The 25,477-nt window shown below is 34.4% G+C and overlaps 1 protein-coding gene across 1 annotated transcript; it reads left to right on the top strand.

Annotated features, from left to right (window-relative positions):
* Positions 1-861: 861 nt before the first annotated feature.
* LOC143236320 (uncharacterized) lies at positions 862-25,477 on the top strand. The gene is made up of 18 exons (XM_076474597.1): positions 862-1,017; positions 2,198-2,376; positions 3,054-3,189; positions 3,698-3,795; positions 5,700-5,915; positions 7,017-7,131; positions 7,366-7,654; positions 10,438-10,643; positions 12,469-12,710; positions 12,867-13,059; positions 14,135-14,296; positions 14,664-14,802; positions 15,339-15,508; positions 17,805-17,872; positions 21,115-21,363; positions 22,291-22,557; positions 24,185-24,300; positions 24,967-25,477. The coding sequence occupies exons 3-18, from the start codon at positions 3,150-3,152 to the stop codon at positions 25,475-25,477; spliced, it is 3,081 nt and encodes a 1,026-aa protein (XP_076330712.1). The 5' UTR covers positions 862-1,017; positions 2,198-2,376; positions 3,054-3,149.

Here is a 25,477-nt window from a genome sequence, read left to right as displayed (position 1 = left end):
ATCGTGTCATCCATCACTTACGTGTCACCGGGGTTAAAATTTGCAGTTTTTCTGAGATCCAATACTTTGATTTTGTGGGACCAAAAGGAGAGAATATTGTTATTCAAAAGAAACGGTTCCGCATGTGAAACAGTTAATGTTGGAGAAAGCATGTTATCTATCTTGAGATGTATCGTAACCGCATGACGTACGTAAGATATAATCACTAGAAAATTGAATGATTTACGTAGGACGCATCATATAGGTAGCCATGAACGTCAGTATTGGTAGAAATTCTACTTTATAACGTAGAACAGCGAAATGATTTATGTAGAATCTCTTATATTAATATATTGTCAGCAGAGGCCTTTTTTAATGTAACTGTTTTTTTATCAGTTTGTGAATCTGTTTGCGCGATAGGAACAGAAAAGCGTTTGTGCTAACAGCTTACGGCCTAAGCATAAATCAGTATAAATATAATACTAATCTCTGTTGTTTGTCCATGCAACTATTTCGCAGGGTATAGATGTATTTTCACTAAAATTGGTATGGAGGTTCACTTTGAGCTTTGCGGTTTTTATAGACGTTTTTTTTTTACCTTCACTTCTCCCACAAGGATGGATCTTCTCCAAATTTCGCATAAAGGTTTGCTGGGTTTATACTGAAAAACAGGGAAATTTTCGGTTTCCTATTTTGTGTTTTGCAGTTTTTGTGGTCGTTTTTTATTTTAATTTTTATTTTACAATTACCTTTAAGGAAGCAACTTTTCGTGGACATTCCGTGTGGGACAGAGTACTCCACCTGGTATCAAATACGTTACATCTTTTAAACCTTATTTCAGTTTTACTTTTTCCTTCTCTCTACTCTAGGTAACCCAAACAACTATTCAACCACCAGAAGCTCCTCGGCCAATCACAGCTCGATTTGCTGACAGTCTTGATAACGTCCTTATAACTCTGTCTGACAGTCTTGGTCCTGAGGGATTGGTCAACTGTAGTGACCTGTTCAACCAGACAAGTCTGGAATTATTAGGAAAAAGTAAGGACATGCTCATTATATATCTGTCAATAAACCTTACAATTTCAAGATAAGTATGTACAAACAGTGACAATACATGATCAAGTATTACATTGGTCCAGTAGTTTATAGTGATTTAATACTAGTTAAATTGGTGTAATATACAGGTTGTCCCCTAGTTTATGATTTATTAATATAATGTGTTAACGTTTAGTCACAATTTTGGTTTTACTTCATTTTACAAGTAATAATATATCTTAATCTAATCTCTATTTAACTGCTGTTAGATTTTTTTATTTTTAGTATATTCAGTTTCTACACTAGCAGTGGTACATTATAAATTATATTTTTATACTTGTTTTCTGTAGTAAGTATGAATTTTAAATAATTTCTAATATAGTTATGTTTTCACCATAATAACTGATCACTCTAGTTTTAGTATATTTATACGAATAAAAACTTCTACCACGAAGGTTCTGTGTATATACTATAATACTATATAGTTACGCTATATAATTAGTTTTAATGTACTTATTTTTAATGTATAGTCTTTTTTCTTTAGTTTGTTTATGCTACAATACGTTTTTGTTATAACAGCTTTTCACTGTATAGCCAATTTTAACGACAGTGTGTAATACATATATGTAAATTAAACGATTTAATATCGCCATCCAGTGTAGAAACATTTAAGACGTTCAATGTTCATGTGTTAATTACATCTAATTGAACGGTTTAATATTGCCCTCTAGTGAGGAAATACAGTATAAATCTTTGAGTGTTTATATGTCAATTAAATATAATGTGAGAGTTTAATACTGTCATAGTGTTTTGAATATGTAAAGATGTTTTTAAATTGGATTTATTTTGAAAAACTTCTTACAAACTGAATCCAGAGCTTTGGTTCGGTAATTCAGAACCTTGGTTGCACTTAGCTGTAGAAGATTAGATAACTTACACAACACTTCCTATAGGTCATAACGAAGATCTGAATATTATTTTATTATTAATGTCAATAAGCTTATTTATTATTTCAATGACAAATAATTTATGGTTCAGCTACATGCTCTTGAAGTATATGGAACACAATAATTTGGACAACTGGTACAAACACATCACATACACGCAAATATTACGAATAGGCTACAAAGTGTTCAAACTAATTCCAAGAATTCCATGTGTGTTTTTTTTATATCACGTGCAGATCCCAGGTGTGTCAGTATAGCAAACACCCTAACAATACAGCTCGGACGAGAGCCTGATCTAATACCCGATGATTCACTGACCTTTCTGTCTGGTAATGGACTCTACAACAGGGACGTGTCTCCTGAAATAGGGTTAGAGGTCATCGGGACAGTTGCAATAGAAGAAGCTACTAGTCCGGTAAGTAACGTTAGTAGTTGTAGAGAACAGTGTTGGTATGGTAAATAACGTTAATAGTGGAAGAGGACAGTGTTGGTCTGGTAAAATGTCGCCCAAGGAAAGAAATCTATAATTTTTTTTCTTATTTCTGATAGAAAACAGTTATTATAAGAGCTGTAGAATGTGTTGTTATTACAGTATTAACCATCATCAGTTCGACAGAATTCTTATTAGTTCCTTAACGTTGAAAACTTTGTATTACAGAAATATCTTGAACGAAAGTAATTATTCGTTATAATTCCTAAACGTTTGTTTACGTAATATGTTACAAACTCACAGAGAAACAGTGAAAGAAACAAACATTATGTTCGGAATCTTGTAAAACTATTGTACAGTATTGTTTGTCCTTGATAAATCATTGTTGTAAATTTTGAAATATAGTAGCACAAGTTAAAGGATTACAATCAATCAGTAATTAATATTTTAAAGGTTTATATTGTAGATATTTGTTAATCCATATTAACTCCCATTTCTTGTTCTTGTACACCTTTAGTTTTAATTAGAAATGTTATGTCAGTTTTATTTCTTAGTCTGTGTAAGTTTTTTTACAACAGTTTCATTCTAAAGTTTAAATATTAGGAAATTATTTACTAATTTATGATTAATTAATTTTATTAAACTTGTTGTGATTTGAACAGTTTACTCCATACTTTGAACTGTTCGGTCCGAGTGAGGTTTGTGGAGGAACCATAAACATTACGGTGACTGACGTCACAGCTGACGCATGTCATGAAATGGACTACTTCATGAGTATCTTCCCGACGGATACTTCAGGTAACATTTGTTTTTGTGTGTTAATCATACGTGACCCTCCATGTAACGTCTGTCTGTTTGTTAAGAATACCTGACACTTTCGGTAATGTCTGTCTGGTCTGTTTATTAAACATACGTGACAATTAATGTAACATGATTTCGGAATTAACATATTTTATCCATTCTTTGTAAGAAAGTGAGCGGCACCATTACCAGATATTGTGCCATCTGTACTATAATTATACAATAATATAGTTCTCTAGTTTTTCGATTATTAAGAGAGAAAAGTCCAGAAGTATTCTCCAATAGTGTTTATTCATTAGAACTATTGTGATATATTTTGTAATTTGATCACATTATATCCAGTTATCCTTCTTATCATGATATATTTGGGTATTTGTGGCGTTCGGATATCATATGGATATCTGCAACATTTCTGGACTTTTTTAACTGACAGTAAGTAAATTAACTGATCAATTACCAGTGATGATTTTGCAGAAGACAATAACCGTTTTTGTCTGTTTTAAAGATCCAACTATATATTTTGGACTTCATGAGTTACAAAGACTGATTTCAAAGCAGGGAACGACACACAAAACTAACGTCGTGACTTTTTCAAGTGACCATGTAAGCTATTTTGTGTTTTATTGTGGTTCTGACCGAAGTCTAATGAATTCTCTTAAACCTATTTCTATTTCTTGATTTAATAGTTCTATTTTTAAAGATGGAGCTCCTATAAAACTTATTGGCATGTTTTAAATTCTTAAAATAAATATCTTTCATTTTGGAACGCTAGTTTTGGTTGTTGTTTTTTTTTTGGGGGGGGGGCAGTATGTACCAAAGGAACCATGTACAACACACATTCATCATCACCAGGGAGCGCTATCTACTCTATGTGACCCCCATTCGGTCATGCCAACGATGACCTGTATCCTTTGGATGGCGAGAGAGATAATACATTTAAAAAAAAGCAACAAAAACATCTGTACAATAACCAGCATAGTCTCGTGCTGGAGGATGGTATTGGTCAAGTATGTTGATGTATCAGGTGTTCCACAATACCCAAAACTGATTTTAATCGAACATCACGTGGGCCATTCGATAGCCTAGGACCCTGTTGAATGTCGAACAGCTTCGTTATACTGCCTATTACGTTTATCTGCGGCGCCAGGATACCTGCTGACAAGAATAATGGCCACTTATAGCATATATCGCCATCTAGTGACAGTCGTTAATGGCAACATATTTGTGTTGCCTGCGGTGTTTTTGGTATGTCCACCAATGATCTTAATAATGTATAATATTAAACTTTGTAACATACAACAGCAAGTAGAAATAACATATCTTGTGATTTTTATTGTTCACTGAAGGCAAACACACGTTATATTCTCTCTTCATACATACAACAGCAAGTAGAAATAACATGTCTTGTGATTTTTATTGTTCACTGAAGGCAAACACACGTTATATTCTCTCTTCATACATACAACAGCAAGTAGAAATAACATGTCTTGTGATTTTTATTGTTCACTGAAGGCAAACACACATTATATTCTCTCTTCATACATACAACAGCAAGTAGAAATAACATGTCTTGTGATTTTTATTGTTCACTGAAGGCAAACACACGTTATATTCTCTCTTCATACATACAACAGCAAGTAGAAATAACATGTCTTGTGATTTTTATTGTTCACTGAAGGCAAACACACGTTATATTCTCTCTTCATACATTCAACAGCAAGTAGAAATAACATGTCTTGTGATTTTTATTGTTCACTGAAGGCAAACACACGTTATATTCTCTCTTCATACATTCAACAGCAAGTAGAAATAACATGTCTTGTGATTTTTATTGTTCACTGAAGGCAAACACACGTTATATTCTCTCTTCATAGTTTTTATGTTAATTTAATAATGGGTGTAAGTAGTCTAACTTAAACTGACTCGTTCGGTAATTATTTAACCAGAAACTGGGTTAAATGGATAGCAGTTAACCTTTCATGAATCAGAAATATTAAGAAATTAACTTATAGCGATATTGGTTTTCTAATTATACTTAAGTTTTATGTTTGTTACTTAATACTTGTCCTTAATAATGGTGGAAAATGCGTAAAGATTTCATCCAATACAGTCGTTCTGCTTGGTACGAAAACTGGGTTTAAGTACAACCGTAAGTGTACCAATATTTAACTAGAAAAAATATAGCAACAACACCGTTGTGTATTTTTAATTATACTTTTGGTCTATCTTCAGCATTAATTAAATCGATTTGATAGTTGTTAAAACTGTCTGCAAGGTATATAAAAAATCCTGTTTTTGAGAATTTCTTAAATATGTTTCATGTTTGTGAGTTTGTTTATAATTAACCACTCATAGTTTATATTTATTAGGAGATCTACAATTTATGTTGAATAATTAAAGCATAGAAGTCATTAAACAATCAAGTCATTCGATTATATGAAACAACACAGAATTTTTAAAATTATTTTCTGTCAAAACGTTTTTATTTTCGTGCCGAACAAATCTAGCTAAAGGAGAACATTGGTTATGTGATAATAATCACGGCAACAAATCGTTTTGGTGGTGAATCTTACCTTCCCTCCACTCATCGTGTCAAACGTGTAACGAAACCATTGGCTCTTACACTGCTAGGCCCGAATGTCATTGAAGCTCGGCATGACGTCACATTTACAGTTATTGTTGACATCTGTGGAGAGTTGGACATGACGACGTCAAGTCTACTAGTAAGTCACGTGTAAAGTATATACACTCTCTGGAAAGGTTGGTAACTAAAGTTATGTCATAGCTTCAAAGATTAGGACATCATTTCCATGTCAATAGTGTGTATGGCACAGTTCAACTTAGGCCTATTTACTTGAAGTTTAACTGTGTTACCAGAACACCACTATAACTCCTACTATCTCACGAAAATCAAAATATTTATTTACTTTACAGTTTATTTATTCTGTTCAAACTAATTTCTTGTACTATCATAACTTAAGAACACATATCGGTTAAACTGTCAACTTATCAACGAATGGAGAGTTTTTCTTTTCTCAGAACTCAAACTGATATTCATCACGCATGTCCATAATCATTTCGTTTTAAAATCATAAAGGTTACCTTACTGAGTTGTTCAGATCTGAAAATGAAGATTATAAGACTGACCATAATTACTTATTAACTTTTCGTTCCATAGTCTACTCTTTAACTGACTCGTGTCTTAATTGACTCGTGTTTTAACTACAATCTACTCTTTAAATGACTCGTGTTTTAACTACAATCTACTCTTTAAATGACTCGTGTTTTAACTACAACCTACTCTTTAAATAGCTCGTGTTTTAACTACAACCTACTCTTTAATTGACTTGTGTTTTAACTACAATCTACTCTTTAAATGACTCGTGTTTTAACTACAACCTACTCTTTAAATAGCTCGTGTTTTAACTACAACCTACTCTTTACCTGACTCGTGTTTTAACTACAACGTACTGTTTAACTGTCTCGTGTTTGAACTATAATTTGCTGTTTAACTGACTCGTGTTGTAAACTCACTTTACGGATCAATACCAATATTATTATTCCTAGTTGTATCTTAACCCGATAGACGGCACAAAATAAGTACTATACATTTTTCTTTTCCACATTAAAATATTTTAACAACATCTCTAATAAGCTGTAACAGCTGTATCTGTGTATACTGTTAGCAGCGTTAATACCTTATTAATTCATTGTTCTATATCTATATATACTGTTAGTATTGCATTATTCATTGCTCAGTGTTTGCATGTACTGTTTCTATTGTTAGTGTAATTTTAATTCATTGTTCCATTAATCGTTTCTAGTTTAAGTGGTCCATTTTCCCTTCAATTGTGGATTTAAGTGGATTCGCTGGAACTACAGCGACGATCCCTAAAGGCTATCTTCAGTTAGACAACAGTTATAACGTGTCAGTAAAAGGTAACTGTTTTATAGATAGATACATACCAAAACATATAATTATTACCATGGATTTACTTAGAAACGTGCACGTACATAAAGTTTTATAGAAAACCAATTAACCAGCTATATATGATGAACACAGAAACTTAGACAGTCAATGCAAACCTTGTTTTTTGGGGTTTTTTGGAACGTTGAATATGAGTTTTGACTGATGTCCATGTAGAATCTTGACAGGTAAACTTAATTTTACAGTGTATTTAAACCCTGATCAGAGTCAATGGCGTGACGTAACCCGACCCATCAGACTTAAGAGAATGAATCTACAAGCTATTATTAGTTCCTCTAATCTTATGGTTGGAAACCAGACGTCCTTCAAACTAGATGGCGCTCTTTCTTCTGACCCAAGTAATGCTGCGGGCAAACTTCAGTTATTATGGTCTTGCACTGAGCAGATGTCATCTGGTTCATCTTGTTTTGGGTCTAGTGTTTTGGTCAACGAGAAAGCACTAACTATACCTGCAGGAGAACTACTTCCTAACACGTGAGTTCTAAGTATTTGTTAACTTCATCTTTAGTACAGGAGACTAGCTGGTCACACCTAGTTTCACTTTATTTAAACTTTGTCCGAATATATTTTATTATGTGATATAGATCGATAAACAACGTTACCTAACTGTTAAGTATTAAGCCCTAATTTCTACTGAAGCTTTTGTTTGATATCTAAAGCCACGTGAAACACGTACGTCGTCACCGTCTTGCTAGTTGATAAATTTAATGGAAATCGAAGTCAGAGAACGAACAGTAGAGCCACGAAAACAACTGTCAAGAGTCTTTGATGAACATTTATGAATGACATATATTCGATCTTCAGTAAACCTATGAAGTTAAAGTTTTACCTGCATGTATCTACCACATGTAACTTACCTTTCAATGTAAGACTTCAGATAAAATGTATTTAGTTCAACAAAAATCGATGATTTGAAGACAATACACAGTTTCCTTTGATAGATTGTTTTCGCAGAGTATTCATGATAAAACTTTGTAGAATGGACGGCAACTGCTTATTGTGGAGACACGAGTGTAGAGGATGATGTTTCGAAAGTCTTCCGCCTGAAGACGAAAGGCGGAAGACGTTCGAAACGTCGTCTTCTACGCCGTCCATTCTACAAAGTTTCATCAATACACAGTTTAACTTCGGGGTAGAAAGACTGTTTGGGGTTAAAAACAGGAATCAGTTTTCCAAGGCTAGGGATAACAAATGTTAGAGAGAATATAGAATAAGACTGAATATTATTTCATAGTTCTTTTTATTGTTAAGAAAGTCACGTAACAAGTTTTCTAGTAAGTATGAATCATACACATTATTTCATAAGATTTTCTGATGGACAGTTACTTCACTCTAATCGACCCCCACGCTTAGTAGCTTTGTGATGAACAACAAACAAACAAACCCCACTATTTTCAATTGAATCTTTTATAATTTCCTAACACTATTCACTGTATTTTTATACTAGAATTATTCTAAAAATTATTCAGTTTGTTATATTCATAGATTTACTGAACATGGAATATCATATCAGTTTGTACCTACCATAGTTGATGTATAGGGTCAGGTAATACTGCTAATGTTTCACTTGTATCACAAGTGTTAAATAATACTGCTAAAGTTCAACTTGTCTAACAAGTGTTAATACTGCTAATGTTTATCTTGTCTCATAAAAAGGTTAAATTATACTGCTAATATTTGACTTGTCTCACAAGTGTTAAATTATACCGCTGATGTTTAACTTGTCTCACAAGTGTTAAACAATACTGCTAACGTTTAACTTGTCTCACAAGTGTTAAACAATACTGCTAACGTTTAACTTGTCTCACGAGTGTTAAATGATACTGCTAATGTTTAACTTGTCTCACAAGTGTTAAATTATGCTGCTAATGTTTAACTTGTCTCACAAGTGTTAAATTATGCTGCTAATGTTTAACTTGTCTCACAAGTGTTAAATGATACTGCTTATGTTTAACTTGTCCTTCTTACAAAAGTGTATTCGTATTTTGTATTTATTTTTGTAAATAATAGTTTGTCATCAGTTTTCAAAATATCGTAATAGAAGTTCGTCTGATAGGTCTAGTTGGTCATTTACTATTTTAACGAATAAATATATTAAGTGTAGCTTTATGAAGAAGATTGACCAGTTATATTATTTCTTATAAGCGATTTGATTGAGTTGAGGCTTAGAAAATTAGAAGTCACTTGGTGAATGTGGCTCAACAGTGTTATTCAGGATTCGAAATAAAAAGGTAACGAGTTTCTGAATGTCATCCGGATAGGGTTTAGGCTTAGAGATATTTTAAGAAGTTCTACAGAACTACACATTCTATAACTAAAGTTTCGTTTTCGATAAAAAGTGAAATGTCGTCTTTATTATTATTTTTTCTTTGTATGATAAAATAACTTGCTTTAATACCTGAAAGAACTTCTTACCAATACTGTTTTAATTTTGTGTATAGTCTGATGTACTATCCAGAATCTATTGATTGTTTTGTCGATCAAAATTAATTTAATCGAAATCCTGTTGTTCAAACGTTAGATACTAGACTGTTTTTTAAAATTATCTACTAGTTTGAGAAGTAGTACACAAACTGAAAATATCTTGGTTGCATTTCCATAACACTGAAATTTTAAAAGAAAAGCAAAATTTACAATTTTACAGTTTATTAATCCAATAGTTGTCTATCGTTTACTGCGAGTTCTACTGTTTGATTTGTCTTCTAATTTTCTGTACCTGATGCAGGTTCTAATGTTTCATTCAGTTGATTCTTCATGTAATTGACTTTAGTTTTATCACGGATTCTATTGTTTGAGTCACCTGATTTACGCTGTTACCGTGAGCTCGTGACAGGTGGCTCGGTATGGCCAGGTGAGTTAACTCGTTCGTCTCGTAATCCGAGGGTCGCGGGTTGGCATCCAAACATGCTCGCCCTTTCAGCCGTGGGGGCGTTATAATGTGCAGTCAACTCCATTGTTCGTTAATAAAAGAGTAGCCCAAGAGTTGTCGGTGGGTTGTGATGACTAGCTGCCTTCCCTCTAGTATTATACTGTTAAATTATGGACGGCTAGCGTAGATAGCTCTCGTATAGCTTTGCGCGGAATTAAAAAACAAAACAAAAAAGCTCTTGACAAACTGTACTGTTTGAGTCAGTTAATTCGTCTTGTAATTTCGTTAGTTTATGGCGGGTTTTATTTCTGAGTCACTTGGCTTATTCTTTAGTTTATTATATCTTCTGGCTGTATGGAAAGTTAATCACTTTGTTTTAATCCAATAGATACCTCATCACACTTCAAGTTTTCAAGGGTTCTCGTTTTGCTCAAAGCCAGACTACGGTCACTGTTCGCGAGGGGGAGCTACCTGTTGTATACATTAAAAAACGGAAAGGTGGACGGATTAATCCCACAGAAAGAGTTGTTATAGATGGCTACGTCACTAGCCGAGCTAATGTCACACTTCGCTGGGATGTCATGGTAGAGAGAGGTGAGTTTTTATTGGGTTCTTCACTCAACTGAAGTGAGAAAGTAACACCTTATTGATTTCAACATAAATAACTCGCAGGGTAAGTTTGTGATCTCAGGCATGCATATATATGTCTAGTTATTATTTGAACCTTTTTTCTACTGTCAGGACCAGGAGTGGCCTACTAGTTAGTGTGATCTGACTGTGAACCTAGGGTTCGAGCTCATGGTTCATTTCAGCAAAAATACACCTTACACTTTGAGGCTACAAAAGTGGCAATCAAATCCGCTATCTGTGAGATAAGACTATTACCTTCCCCTTAGCTCAAACTAAGAGGTGACTCTGCCCTCTTGTGCCAGTAAGAGACCATAAAGTGATTTATTATTCCGAAAATATCTTAACTCCCTAATGGCTCAGCGGTAAGAGGACTTATAACGGTATAAACCAAGTTTCGATATACATAAACTAAACAGTCTATTGTTTAGTTTCGATGTACATAAACAGTCTATTGTTTAGTTTCGATGTACATAAACAGTCTATTGTTTAGTTTGTGTAATTTCGAATGTACATAAACAGCCTATTGTTTAGTTTGTGTAGTTTCGATGTACATAAACAGCCTATTGTTTAGTTTGTGTAGTTTCGATGTGCATAAGCAGTCTATTGTTTAATTTCTGTTCTTTCGATATCCATGTTGGGAGCAACATAAACAGCTTATTGTGTAAATTATATATTTAAAAACGGCTGGTATGTGTAGAGAAAGCACTAGTAGTGGAGCGAACAACGTTTTGATCTTCTTCGGTCATCGTCAGGTTCATTTTAATTTAGATTCCAGTGTCCTGGTGGATAAACTTGTTTCATTTCTCTAATTTTACTCACGTGGGCAATCACTCTATCGCTGCTGTGGAAACAAAGATGTTTTCGTAGTTTTTGTTGGTTTCTTTATGTGCTAGTCATCACAAAGCTACAAAATGAACTAACGATGCGTGCTGTGCCCATCACCGGTATCAAAACTCGATTTTTACTGTTATATGTCTACAGACTTGCCACTTGGAAACTTCTAATATCCTGTCAAGGGGCGAAGATCCCTCACGTAGTGTAAGACAATAAAATAGCCATAAACAAGAGAGACAACTAGTAATAGTTTTCAAAATGAAATATTTTACACTAATTTTTTTTTACTCAAACGTTAGTAAGAGCTCATAGTCTGTTGCTTGCTTTAAAGTTGTTAATGTAGCAAATTGTTGGTTTGTGTGAATTGTCAGGATACGTTTTATCAAAACACTAAACAATGTTTGTGATTAGAACATAACATATCAATCTGAGCACATCCAACCTGCAAGATAGTACCATACCATGCCAAGTATCGTATACTAGTACCACACCATACCACGTATTGTATGATAATACCACACCATGCCAAGTATCGTATGATAATACCACATCACATCAAGTCTCATGTCACAGTACCACATCATGCCATGTATCGTATAATATAATACCACATCACGTTAAATCTCATATCATAGTACCACATCATGCCAAGTATCTATGATAGTACCACATCACGTTAAGTCTCGTCTCATAGTATCACATCACGTCAAGTCTCATGTCATGGTACCACATTACGTCAAACCCCATTTCTGGCGTGACGTGATCTTACATTATATTACCACATGGTGCCAGTTTTTTCAATGATGTACTAGTTATAATAATCAAATATTCTAAAACAGGTGTTCTTCCGTTTAATTCAATGACGTATAAAGAGGTTAAATTAGTTACTTAGTTATTCAACGTATATATTCAAATATTCTCCGTACCAGTAATTCTTTATGTGCTCTACTTCCAGAATACGCCCTCTCTTCTCTTGAAGGGGTTACGTCATTAGTAAAACAACGAAATTACAGTTTATCTTCTGTTGATCGTCCGTTTCCACTACTGATCCCAGAAATGGACCAGCAGTGGGCGGGGCTACTGGGTGGTGCTCATTATAAATTTCGATTAACAGCTCAACCAATGGACGGTGGAAAACTGGGTTACTCTGACGTCATAATTGAGACTAACGATCCACCTATCGGAGACATGCTGGAGGTATATTTAAGAAATATATTTATTTATATTACATCTTTCATTTATTTGGAAATGAAAATAATCACAATTATTGTAGTTATAATTATGTTCCATTATTTATACACTCAGTAAATATAATAAGATGAGAAGTTTCATATCCATACTGACCTTCCCCAGGTGGAGCCACTCTCTGGTTATGCCTTGAACACAAGTTTTACCCTCAAGGCTGGTGAAGATTGGAGAGATTCCCCACAAGATTACCCTCTTATTTATGTCTTTTCTTACCGTCGTACTAAAAATGATGTTGACACTACTATCACTAGGATTTCTGGAGCGCCCCCTGTTGTCAAAGACGTCGTTCTTCCTGGCGGTAAATAATTATTACACAAATGTGTTAAAATATACTTGAATAATTGTTCTGTACTTTTTTTTATCAACGATTTCTAGATTCAATTTGTGAATGAGAAACAGCTTCTAAGGTTGTCGTCGTCTAACTAAACTTACTTAAAATTTAGGCTTTTAATCTCCGCTGTGGGCACAATACATATAGCCCACTGTGTAGATGTGTACTTGCAGCAAATAATCAACCGATTTCAAATTGTTTGCTTTTGAATTTCGCGCAAAGCTACACGAGGGCCATCTTGGCTAGCTGTCCCTAATTTAGCAGTGTAAGACTAGATGGAAAGCAGCTAGTCATCATGTTTGGGATGATGAGGATTCAAACCCGTGGCTCTCAGACTGCGAGTCGAACGCCCTAACAACCTGGCCACGAGGCCTTATTTCAAGTTAATTCTGCTTGTCTTATTTTGTAATTTCTCCTTCATGTCTCTCGTTCACGTGTTTATAATAAACATTGAAAATTGATTGAAGTGTAGTATCGATGCAATATAAAATAGTTACGTCATAATAAACGTATAAATAGACTGCAAGTGAATGTGTCATTTCATTCTAAGAAGGAAATATTGAATTCCAGTTAAAAAATAACAATAAAAACCAGTTATATTTAACATACTTTTATAAACAATTTCGTTCGTGCGTGGACTATACTTAGTGTACAGGTCTTTAATTCCGAGATTCCTGATTTGAGTCCCGTTATAGTAAAATCATACTTCGCACTTTGGAGCCGTTGGTGCATTATAAGAGTGAGAGTAAAATCTGACTTTTCGTTACGATATGAGTATTCCAAGAGTTGGCTGTGGGCACTGTTTATTAGCTACCTTCTATCTGATGCACTTGTTTAAAATTAGAGACGGTTGGCGCAGAAATATCTTGTATAGCTCCGTGCAGTTATTTGAAATATATAAAACTTAAAAAATTCTATAATGTTTTATTCATATGCATTCGTCTCTTTACTATTAACTAGCATACTTTTAATATCCAGCTGCTTTATTTTGTACATTGTATTATTCAAAATATATTTTCAATATATATTCAAACCTCCACAGTACCAGGTGGCGCCACTAGTCTCATAGTTCAAGTTAAAGTGTGTGACACGTTAAATTTGTGCATCACAAAAGAGAGGACAGTTACCATCCATACTTCGTCATCGTGGACAGCTGACGATTTCGACCTCTTGAACAAAACGGTTCTCAAATATTTAAATGAAGGTAAGTTATTTCAACAATTCACATAATTCTTCCGTTTGATTTTGAATTCATTTATTTTTAAGAAAACTAAATTAAAACGATTTGTTATTTTCTACTTACTTGCACGATCTTCAAAATTTCAATAGCAATCCACTTTATAAACTAACCTATGGCCAGATAGATACATATCTAGTACTGTACTGGATATCACCTCTGTAGTTCTTTTATTTGTTTCAACTACCAAGTGCCATAGTCCCCTGGTGAAAACTACTAAGTATTATAGCCCTCTAGTGACTAATTTTGAGTTTGAATAATTTTCTAGTAACTGTGTATTTTATTATGCTGATATTAATTAGTGCATATAAACTTTAGAAAATACTACTTTTAGGTGACCAAGTCCGAGCTTTCTCAGTGGCCACAGCTGCAGCTCTAACATTAAATAGTGACCAGTTTGGTGATTTAGCTGACCGTTCAAACATCTTGTTTCAAGACGTTGTAGACAAGATGGCCAAAAGTTACCAAACTGTGTAAGTTTATTGAACATTTGTAAATATTTATAGTAGGCACAGGAAGATAGAGGAATATAAAATAGAAAATTGTGAGGAGATGTCTGATGTCTTTATATACACGAAGAATATTTGTTTGTTTTTCTTTTTTTTGAATTTCGCGCTAGCCGCCCCTAATTTAGCAGTGTAAGACTAGAGGGAAGGCAGCTAGTCATCACCACCCACCGCCAACTCTTGGGCTACTCTTTTACCAACGAATGGTGGGACTGACCGTCACATTATAACGCCCTCACGGCTGAAAGGGCGAGCATGTTTGGTGCGACGGGGATTCGAACCCGCGACTCTCAGATTACGAGTCGCACGCCTTAACACGATTGGCCATGCCGGGCCCCCACGGGGAATATATTTATTAATTAGTGTTCAGTGAGTATCTGTGTATATTTAATATGAGAGTAATTTATGCATATTTAATGTGAATGTAATTTATGCACATTTAATGTGAGTGCTACTTATGCACTTATTGTAATCACAATATAAGTAATCTTACTTTCTTATAGACTCGACACTGAGACCATTAGCACTGTTGTGACCAGTGGTGTTCTTAACCTCATGGCGGTCACCAAGATGACCCTCCAACCCAATTCTCTTCGTGATATCACGCAGAAACATTTAGCGGACCTGACGGTCTCTCTTGTACGGTCTTTCCATGGTTCTAGTTCATCCACTGGTAAGTTTTGTCACCTACAATAATTATTTGAAACTTCCATCTTGACGCTCTATTGTGTTCGATATATCTAAGTAAATTATGAAAAAAAATTATAATATATCACTACTGATTTTCATGGAATTAATACATTTTCAAAAGTTATATACGTCTGAGTTTATCAAAAACATATTTCGAACTAAATAGTTTTGAAATATATTTACGCATTTTACTAACTGCACGTGTTTCGAACACCCTGAAGTGAACCGCTGCTGAATCTTTATAAATATATACCCGTACTATCTGTTTTTGTTGTATGTCCATGTTACTAATTCGCAGGTTAAGGATGGAACTTCAAAATTCATATGGCTCATTCGGTCCATGAGGGGTACATACAAATTTTTAGTTTTGGATTTTGCGGCATTGGTTCGGATTTTACGTTAAGACAGCCTTTCATTAACATTAACTTAAATTACTTCCGACCAGGGGACGGGTACTTCACTTCGTGTGTAATATGAAATTTATTCTTGTTGAAAACAGTTAGTGGTAGAAGGGAAGTGTGGTGACACATATATGACAAACAATGTCTGTAACAGTACCGTGACATTCGTATGGAGTTTTTTGTGGAATTGTGTTAGCACTTCAAACAATATATTTAAAGTAAATCTCTCTTTATATTTCAAACAGTTATCATTTTTTTTATTTTCACTAAATATGTATATAAAATACTACTTTATGAGGTCAAGTCGTCTGTTTAATGACGTGTTAACATTAAAGTAAGCTAGTGTAATTCGCTAAACTGTTTTAAATTAGATCCTCACAACACTCGAGTTAATCAATGTCCATTCTGAACAAACGTATCACATAACATTAATGTCCACATCATTCAAACTTAGTTCTGCGTCTGTTTATGGTAGCTGTGATGACTTTAAGTCAACTTTAAGTATGGTAGCTGTGATGACTTTAAGTCATCTTTAAATACGGCATTGTTTATTATGGTAGCTGCGATGACTTTAAATCAACTTTGAATATAGTAATGTTTATAGTAGCTGTGATGAATTTAAGTTAAACTTTGAATACGGCATTGTTTATGGTAGCTGTGATGACTTTAAGTCAACTTTAAATATGACATTGTTTATTGTAGCTGTGTCGTTATATGATAGGCATGTTGTTGTATATAAACGGGTAGACTTACCTTATACTCTTTACAGATATGTTACCGTGTATAGACATGTAGATTCTTTCGCGTTTGTATACTCGTTTGTGTTTGTCTGTCTGTGATTTATATTTTTAATATAAAGAACCACTTGCTCTCTGTTTGGATTTTCGTTAGCTGGCCGGCCAGTCTGGGCCTGGTGGTTGAGGTCCTCGACTCGTAATTCGAGGGTCGTGGGTTCGAATCCCCGTCGTAGCAAACATGCTAGCCCTTTTAGCCAACGGGGCGTTAAAAAGTGATGGTCGATCCCACTATTCATTGGTAAAAGAGTAGCCCAAGGATTGGCGATGCGTGGTGATGATTATTTGCTTGCTTTCTAGCCTTACACTGCTAAATTAGGGACGGCTAGCGCAGATAGGCCTCGTGTGGGAAATTTAATACAAATCAAACTAATCAATCGTTAACTTGCCTTATAAAAAGATAATCCTGCGCGCAGGCACGTAGATAAGTATCAATTCTCATGTGCCCATCCTCAGGGTCTACTTATTGTGAGTGCAAACTTTCATGTTTCATGTCCTCTACTCTTGAGGCTAAAGCGTTCGCATTCTTTTCTGTGCTGTTTTTTGCTAATTTGTCTCACAAAATGATGCGCTTGCGCACTCTCGTATATAAGAAATAATACCCAGGTGCACATTCTGAGAGTTCACTTCGTACTGTGCAAAATGTCACTCTTTCCTGTTTGAGCTAAGTGGTCAAAGACACACAGGTCAAAAGATTCTTTCTTTTGTTATTATGGATCAGTATTTATATACAGCAACATGCCTACCTTATATTCTGCTCAAAAACTCATTTTAAGAAATAAACAAAGGAGTTAATATTTAAAGTAATGCATCTTGTGAACATGTTGCGAGTAATTTACTATTAATTTATTAAAATTTTGTGTGTGTTTTTAACCCTGGAAGGTTGGTCAGTGATGTTCTCGATAAAAGTTGTTTGTTTTCATTGGTAGCGAATGTTCTGATGAAACAAATATTACAAATGAAAATTACAGTTATGTGTTTTGAACACAGAAAACTCGATATAAATAAATTACATTTCAAGTTGTTAAATCTTACAACATAATAACCTTACATTGTTCATTGTTCTTGTTTTCGCAATTTACAGCTGGTTCTATCAGGAGACGAAAGAGACGTCAGATTGACTCTTATACTTTACCCATTTCACCGGTAGAGGTCAGTTTACAATCAGTGTGTGTAGCGTAGAGTTGTTTTTATGTCTGTTTGTTTTGTTTTTTCGAAGAATCTGCGCTTGTTTATAAAATAGAATATCGGGTTAATTCACTTCTACTCAGAGCCTGTTACGTAAAGTGCTGTGAAACTGGTAATCTATATAGGAAATGTATGATTTTAAACACATTTAAATTTATGATTTTAAAATTACTGTCACAGAATATAACAATATAAAGTGGATTAATTTTACTTCTGGTTTAAAACTGGAAATTATTACCATATCTAACTTTTTTTCGGAGAGGTTTTTTTTCGCATTTGGTTTGTTGTCAAACGCAATAGGCTATTTATTTTTTACCCATTGACTTATCAGTGAGACCCGGGAGGTAGAGGATTCTCCAGTGAGTAGTATTTCTTTAAAAGTTTATTCTTTTCGAGTGATTCACTTATACATTGATCATTGTTAGGCTTAGCATTTAAAAACAATGAATATATTTTACTCTAAATCTGAAACAGAAATATTGATGCTGATAATAAATAAAGACACGATATTCTGGTAATACGTATAGACACGTTACTATGATGGTAATTTTGAAACGTTAATCTGATAATAAATACAGACATGTTACTCTGGTAATAATAATTATTGAAACGTTACATTCGTAACAAATATAGATATGTTACAATAGTGTTAATCATTGACACGTTACTCTGATAATACTTATTGATATATTAACCTGGTGATAAATATAGACATGTTACTATGGTGATAATTATCGATATAATAATCTAGTGATAATTATTGATATATTAATCTGGTGATAAATATAGACATGTTACTATGGTGTTAATTATTGAAACGTTACATTCGTAATAAATATAGATATGTTACTATGGTGATAATTATTTATATATTAATTTGGTGATAAATATAGATATGTTAAACTGGTGATAATTATTGACACGTTAGTCTTTAGTGGCTATGGTTTTAAAGTAGCGAACGAAGTGTGTTTACCATTATTGTATACTTTAGTTGACCTCGTACGTAGTACTTTAATTGGAACGAAATTTCGATTAATACAACGTTACACCACTTTTTTATGTTTGGTGCTTTAACTGTCTTTTGCTCACTAGAGTGAACGTATATTTATGTAGGATTTAAAGAATATGCTAGACCTATATAGGTATAGGTTCAAAACAACATACACGTGATACACATTCAATTACAATAATAAATCTATTTTAGTTCTTCCGATTTGCCACTTGTTCAAGATAACTGCTCGGAATCGGTATAACTCAATGATAAGTGATGAACCAAACGATAGATTAGGCTTAATGTTTAATTTGCTTTATTAAAGTTCTCTGTTGAAACTATGTTATCATTACACACCATGGATAGTCATGTTTAATTTAAAAATGAATGGCAGTCATAAAGTTTTATATTTTTTCAGAAAAGTTCGTCTGCAAATAAAAAAAATGGAAGATCCAATTTATTTAAAAATATTGTCAATTTTAGTTGTTAATTTCTAGCCGTATGAAGCTTTCGAATATAAACATAATATATATACGTATATACAGTATCCAACAGTATAGCTGGAAGTTTAGGCACTTTACTAAATTAGATCTAGTTTCACTTAGTAAGCTAATAGGAAAATAATCATATGGGAATAATAATAATATTACAAGTTATTTTAATACTATTTAACTTACTATGTTTTATATCTGAGTGTTGTTTACCGGTACAGGTCCACAATCTCTTTTCCGAAACTCTTGGGGCCAGTTGTGTTTCGGAATTCGGATTTCAGAACAAATGTGTCACCCCAGTAGGGTCCAGGGTGCTTAAACATTAAGCTAATCTATCGTTTGGTTCATCACTTATCATTGAGTTATACCGATTCCAGCAGTTATCTTGAACAAGTGGCAAATCGGAAGAACTAAAATAGATTTATTATTGTAATTGAATGTGTCATCACGTATGTTGTTTTGAACCTATACCTATATAGGTCTAGCATATTCTTTAAATCCTACATAAATATAGGTTCACTCTGTGAGCAAAGACAGTTAATCATATACAGTTATAGTACCGACACCATATTATTCAATAAGACGCCGCAAAGACACACCGCGATCAAGCTTCTGCAATAACTCTACTTTCTGTGTTATTGAAAACCTCAGGTGCTTCCTTTTCTCACTGTTACACACAGGGGTATCTGTAGCTCTTTTTGAAATTTTTACAGTGAAATTAAACACAAAGTCACAAAGTAAAAAGCAAGAAAAATATCAGCAGACACATATGTGACCAGTAGGGAGGCTGGGACACAACTGACGCGCCTGTCAGACTGCTGGGCGACGCCGCCACGTCACATCTGAGTGACGTGAATGTGGAGTTGGGTCAGCTGTTATACTGACGCTCCACACTCCACGAAAAAAAAACTTCTGTTTTCGGAGCTTTTCGAATTTCAGAACTTCGAATACGGTGGAGGAGCTGTATTATATCTATCTTAAATATTTTTATTACAAAATTAATGAACGTGTCTTTAGAGAACAACAGAATATATTTTATTACATTACACGGGTTTTGTTATGTAATGCGAGCTTGTATGTTTATATCTCATTACCATTCGTAACAGAGTCTGGAGATTAGGCTTAGCTAAAAAGCCTAAAACAATATTTCGGAATGAACGAACGTAAAGGTAAACCTAAAATATGTATAATGTACAGTTTGTTTCCAATAGGTGTTTCTTGTTGTTCTTGTTTTAGTACAATGTTACAAAATAGGCAATTTGCATCCAGTTCACCGTAGAGAAACGAACCTCGAATTTTAATGTTGTAAGTACGTAAATTTACCATTGACTCAATGGACGACAGTCTGAAATTAGTTTGTTTCTTGTTAAGCGTAAAGCTAACGATTGGTTTTCCATGTTTTGCTTATTGTACATATTGAAACCTGAATTATAACGTTATAAACTTTGAGACGATGAGCCACGTGACGGGCCGACTTTTTGGGGGCTTGATGCATTTATTATAATATTTAGGCCACATTCGTTTTGATGGGCAATGTTCGATGTATCAAGAGAATGAAACGACGTTTTAATTTATAAGTATTGGTTTGTTCATTTTGAAGATACTGCTCAGTGGCACGACCTCTTTCGTCAAACTGTCGCTATGAAATGTTCATACACTGAGGTATTTATTAAAAGATTGAACATCGAACTAGAGTACACTAATGATAAATGATGTTTTTACAGGTGAACATCATGTTGGGTATGAATGCTATGGTAACCACAGCTTATCCCACTACATCTGCTGTAGAACTTCTGTTTCATTCTGTAAACCTGTATCTGAGTGGAATCTGTCAGTATCTGGTAGTAGGAGAAGATCCGGTCACCATCTGGACTTCACTTGCTGCTATCCGTGTTGAAAAGATGGAGTTTGACGCACTGGAAGGGCAGAGACTGACCTTAGCTTCTCTGGACAATGGTCACAATAACCATTCGGTGGGTGTTTAACATGTCGTTTGTTATCATATGTTGATACGATAAAGTTGGCATAAGAATTATTGGCTAGGTTTAACACTGACAGTAAGGAAAGGTCTCTATTTAGACTGGTTCAGATGGAAATTTTGATAAATGGAGTTTATCAAACACTGACCTTAGCATCACTGAACTGTGGTTAGAACAACCACTCCGTGGGTGTTAAAATGCTGGAAATTTTTTACTTGTTAATTGTTATAAAAACTAATTGTTTAAGATAAAATTTATTAACTTTATTCAGACAAATTAAAGATAACGGTAATTACAGCTGTCAAGCAAACTGACACTAAATGACTACACACTACACCTTATTTCTTGAAGGGCAAGATCCAAGTTTGCCCTTGAAGAAGAAAGGTCCACCTTTTGAAGTAGGGCCGGCACGGCCAGATGGGTTAAGGCGTTCGACTCGAAATTTGAGGGTCGAGGGTTCGAATCCCGTCGCACCAAACATGCTCCCTCCTTTCAGCTGTGGGGACGTTATAATGTGATGGTTAATCCCGTTATTTGTTGGTAAAAGAGTAGCCCAAGAGTTGGCGGTGGGCGGTGATGACTAGCTTCCTTCCTTCTAATCTTACATTGCTAAATTAGGGACGGATAGCGCAGATAGCCCTTATGTAGCTTTGCGCGAAATTCAAAACAAACAAACCAAACCTTTTGAAGTGCTCTGGTTATAGGGTTTATCATTTTGTATATTTTAGCTCCAAATAATATATTAACAACTGAATATACTTAATAGAAAAGACTATAAAAGTGTATTCTTGCTTTGTGCTTGTATATACGCCTCAAATATGAATAACGTAATATCTGGATATTCTGGTGAAAATATAAACGGTGGTAACTGAAACTGTTTGTTATGAATTAATTTTCTTTATGTCTCTGTTCTTGTTCCAGATCGACTTTGGAAGCGACTTGATACACACGTTTCAAACGTGGTCATGTGATTCAGATACGTGTTATGGCGGATGCATTGGTTCTGCAGAGATTGCCCTGGAAACAGCAGTTGTAATTGCAGGAAAGGTTCTCTTGGGACCTTTGATACAGATCCAACTTTTTAATCCAAAGACAGGTCAACAGATGACAGTAGAAAATCTCTCATCACCAGTTACTGTAACAATACCAGTTGAATATGTTGAAATTGGAAGTGGACAAGTTATACAGGTTAGTATTAGACAAGTAATGTTTTATCGAGGACTGGTCAACAGATGATGGTAGAAGTTTTCACATCACCAGTAACTGTAACAATACCAGTTGAAAATGTTGAAATAGAAAGTAGACAAGTTATACATGTCAGAATTAGACACATAATGTTTCATCGAGGACTGGTCAACAGATGACTGTTCAGCTACAAGACCCCGCATCACTACTTATCATGATATAATATATTTTCAACAAGATATCAATATTCAAGCCAGGGGGTTCTTTCGCACTCCAAGTTTCTGTGAATGGCTCTTTATTGTATTATAACGTACAAGCGTGAAGTTCAAAGGATTATGACTTTATGAGATTTTTCATGATAAGCTTGCTAAACAACTTAATTTATTTTACTTGAAAATTATGAGAACGTGGTTATGTCTTTCAAGAATTATATGTTAATAGATTATGTCATTTCCCTGTAAACGTTGCTTCATATGGATGTGTGAGTTGAAAGTATTGTTTGAAATTTAAACCGTTTGTCCATCTGTGTGCCTGTGTATTTTTGTTATATTAATCTCTTCCAAAATATCTTGAATGAGCCGTTGATTTGTTATCGGTGTATTCGTTGTGTGCCAACTCCAAACTCCAGTGTTGATGAGAACATGAAGATTGTAAAACCATCGGCTCCTATTGTTGATTACTTGATTGAACTATTGTTAAAAGGGTCACCAATTATTTGTGAAAACGTATCCGGTTTTGTTTCTAAAAGCTGTATTAGCAATGCTAAAATAGAAAATAAAAACTGGTCTTGGTCTTCTGGAGAAAATGGCGAACACTTACTAAAAAATAATTGATACACTACCACAAGTTCATAAGTTCTCGGTAATAAGAATACAACCAAGAAGTTAAATGCAATTTCATCTTATAAATGGCTGTTTGGAGGAATTATCATGTATAGATGGCGGTAACTCTTTTGTTTTAAACAGGTAAACTTCATTCTGGATTACTCATTGTTTGACTTTGAGGCCATGGGTGAGTTCTAAGAACCACGGTTCGATTAGACAAGACAAATAGTTTGCTCTGGGTGCTGTTCACTAACCGCTATCCCTCTACTCTGTAATTTATAAATTAGAGACAGCTAGCGCAGATGAGATAGCCCTTGTCTAGCTTTACATTAATATTATTAATACTAATATCTTAATCTAAGGTATATTACCTTAGATTCCGTTGGGTAAGTTGTCACAAGAAATAAAATCTAATTGAAGTGCACTTGCCGTGACATAAATAAAAGCGCTGAAACTGATGTTAAGTATGTGGTGATGCCTATAAATAGTTAAATACCTAATCTTAAATTTATAGAAATAATTAAAAAGAGTGACTAATAGTAAATACTTTACTGAGTAAAATATGAAGTGTAATACTTTCAAGAAATAACACTAGAGTTACTTACCTCGTATCAAGTGTCAATATTTTATTAGTTCCAAAATCTCTGTGTTTAGTTTTAGTTTGTATTGTTTTTTATAAGTTCTGTCTTCAGTTTTAGTTTAGATATATTTCAGCTGAATGAACTACTATAGTCAGTTTAATTGGATACATTTTATCTAAATGAACTATAATACTTGCTTTAGCTGAATTAACATTTCTTTCCTAGTGTGGAATGTTCGTCCTGACCACCAGTAGTTGGAACACAAATACCTGTGTCACAACGAGTCTAGTTTCGAAACCGGGAATCTTGACTTGTGAATGTTCTAGTCTAGGATACATCGGGTGAGTCTCCTGGAGAAACACGATAAGTTTATAACTCACAAATGAGACTTTTAACCATATTTACTTCTGGCCACTCAAACACTTTGAAAGGCGTTATATTTTGTTTGAGTTCCAGTGTTTTTAACGTAATAAAATATTTATATGTTTTGTATTATATGCATTTACTTCTTTTACATTTTATATGCAGTAAACCTATAAATTCTGTTTTATGTATATTAGTTGTGCCAGTAGGTATTGCATCTATGTTTTCTTTTACCATGTTCGGTTTACTTTTAGTTTTTGGTATCTTTCAGTTCTACACTTCCTGTAATACGTTATACAGTTTTATACTGTATTTATTAATAGCTTATGATAGAAATTTAAAGTACCTTCAAATAAGTTATATGAAGTGTCAAGAAAATACATTAACTCATTCTCGAGCACAAGGAAACAATTATGTTAAAGTGAAAAAAACAACAACACTAAATTAGGTTTGTGCTTTACGTTAATCTGTATATACGCTTTAAAACAATGAAGTTCGAATATCGTTTTTAGTAATTTTAAATGTTAAAACGTATCATTTTTAAGTAATCCTAACAGTCATTGCAGTGAAAGATGACAACTGTCAAAAGAGGAATACATAACTGAAGGCAATTTTGTGTTTTATAATTCTGAATCCATTTTAAGGGCCATTCTGCAAGATATCTCAACAGCAACAATTCATCCAACAACAACATCTGAACCCACGACGACATCTGTACCAAAAACAACAGCTGAGGGGACGACGACATCTGTACCAACAACAACAGCTGAGGCCACGACGACATCTGTACCAACAACAACAGCTGAGGCCACGACGACGTTTGAACCAACAACAACAGCTGAGGCCACGACGACGTTTGAACCAACAACAACAGCTGAGGCCACGACGACATCTGTACCAACAACAACAGCTGAGGCCACGACGACGTTTGAACCAACAACAACAGCTGAGGCCACGACGACATCTGTACCAACAACAACAACAGCTGAGCCCACGACGACATCTGTACCAACAACAACAGCTGAGGCCACGACGACATTTGTACCAACAACAACAGCTAAGCCCACGACGACATCTGTACCAACAACAACAACAGCGGAGGCCACGACGACGTTTGAACCAACAACAACAGCTGGAGGCCACGACGACGTTTGA

This window comes from Tachypleus tridentatus, chromosome 13 (assembly GCF_004210375.1).
Source record: "Tachypleus tridentatus isolate NWPU-2018 chromosome 13, ASM421037v1, whole genome shotgun sequence".
NCBI classification, from domain to species: Eukaryota; Metazoa; Arthropoda; class Merostomata; order Xiphosura; family Limulidae; genus Tachypleus; species Tachypleus tridentatus.
Note: the sequence above shows the minus strand (reverse complement) of the source record. Positions and strands in the feature narration are given on the sequence as shown.

Coding starts and splice junctions, on each gene's coding strand:
- LOC143236320 (XM_076474597.1), top strand. CDS start 3,150: ATGGACTACTTCATGAGTATCTTCCCGACGGATACTTCAG. Junction 3,190..3,697: donor CTTCCCGACGGATACTTCAG/GTAACATTTGTT, acceptor TCTGTTTTAAAG/ATCCAACTATATATTTTGGA. Junction 15,509..17,804: donor TGGTTCTAGTTCATCCACTG/GTAAGTTTTGTC, acceptor CGCAATTTACAG/CTGGTTCTATCAGGAGACGA.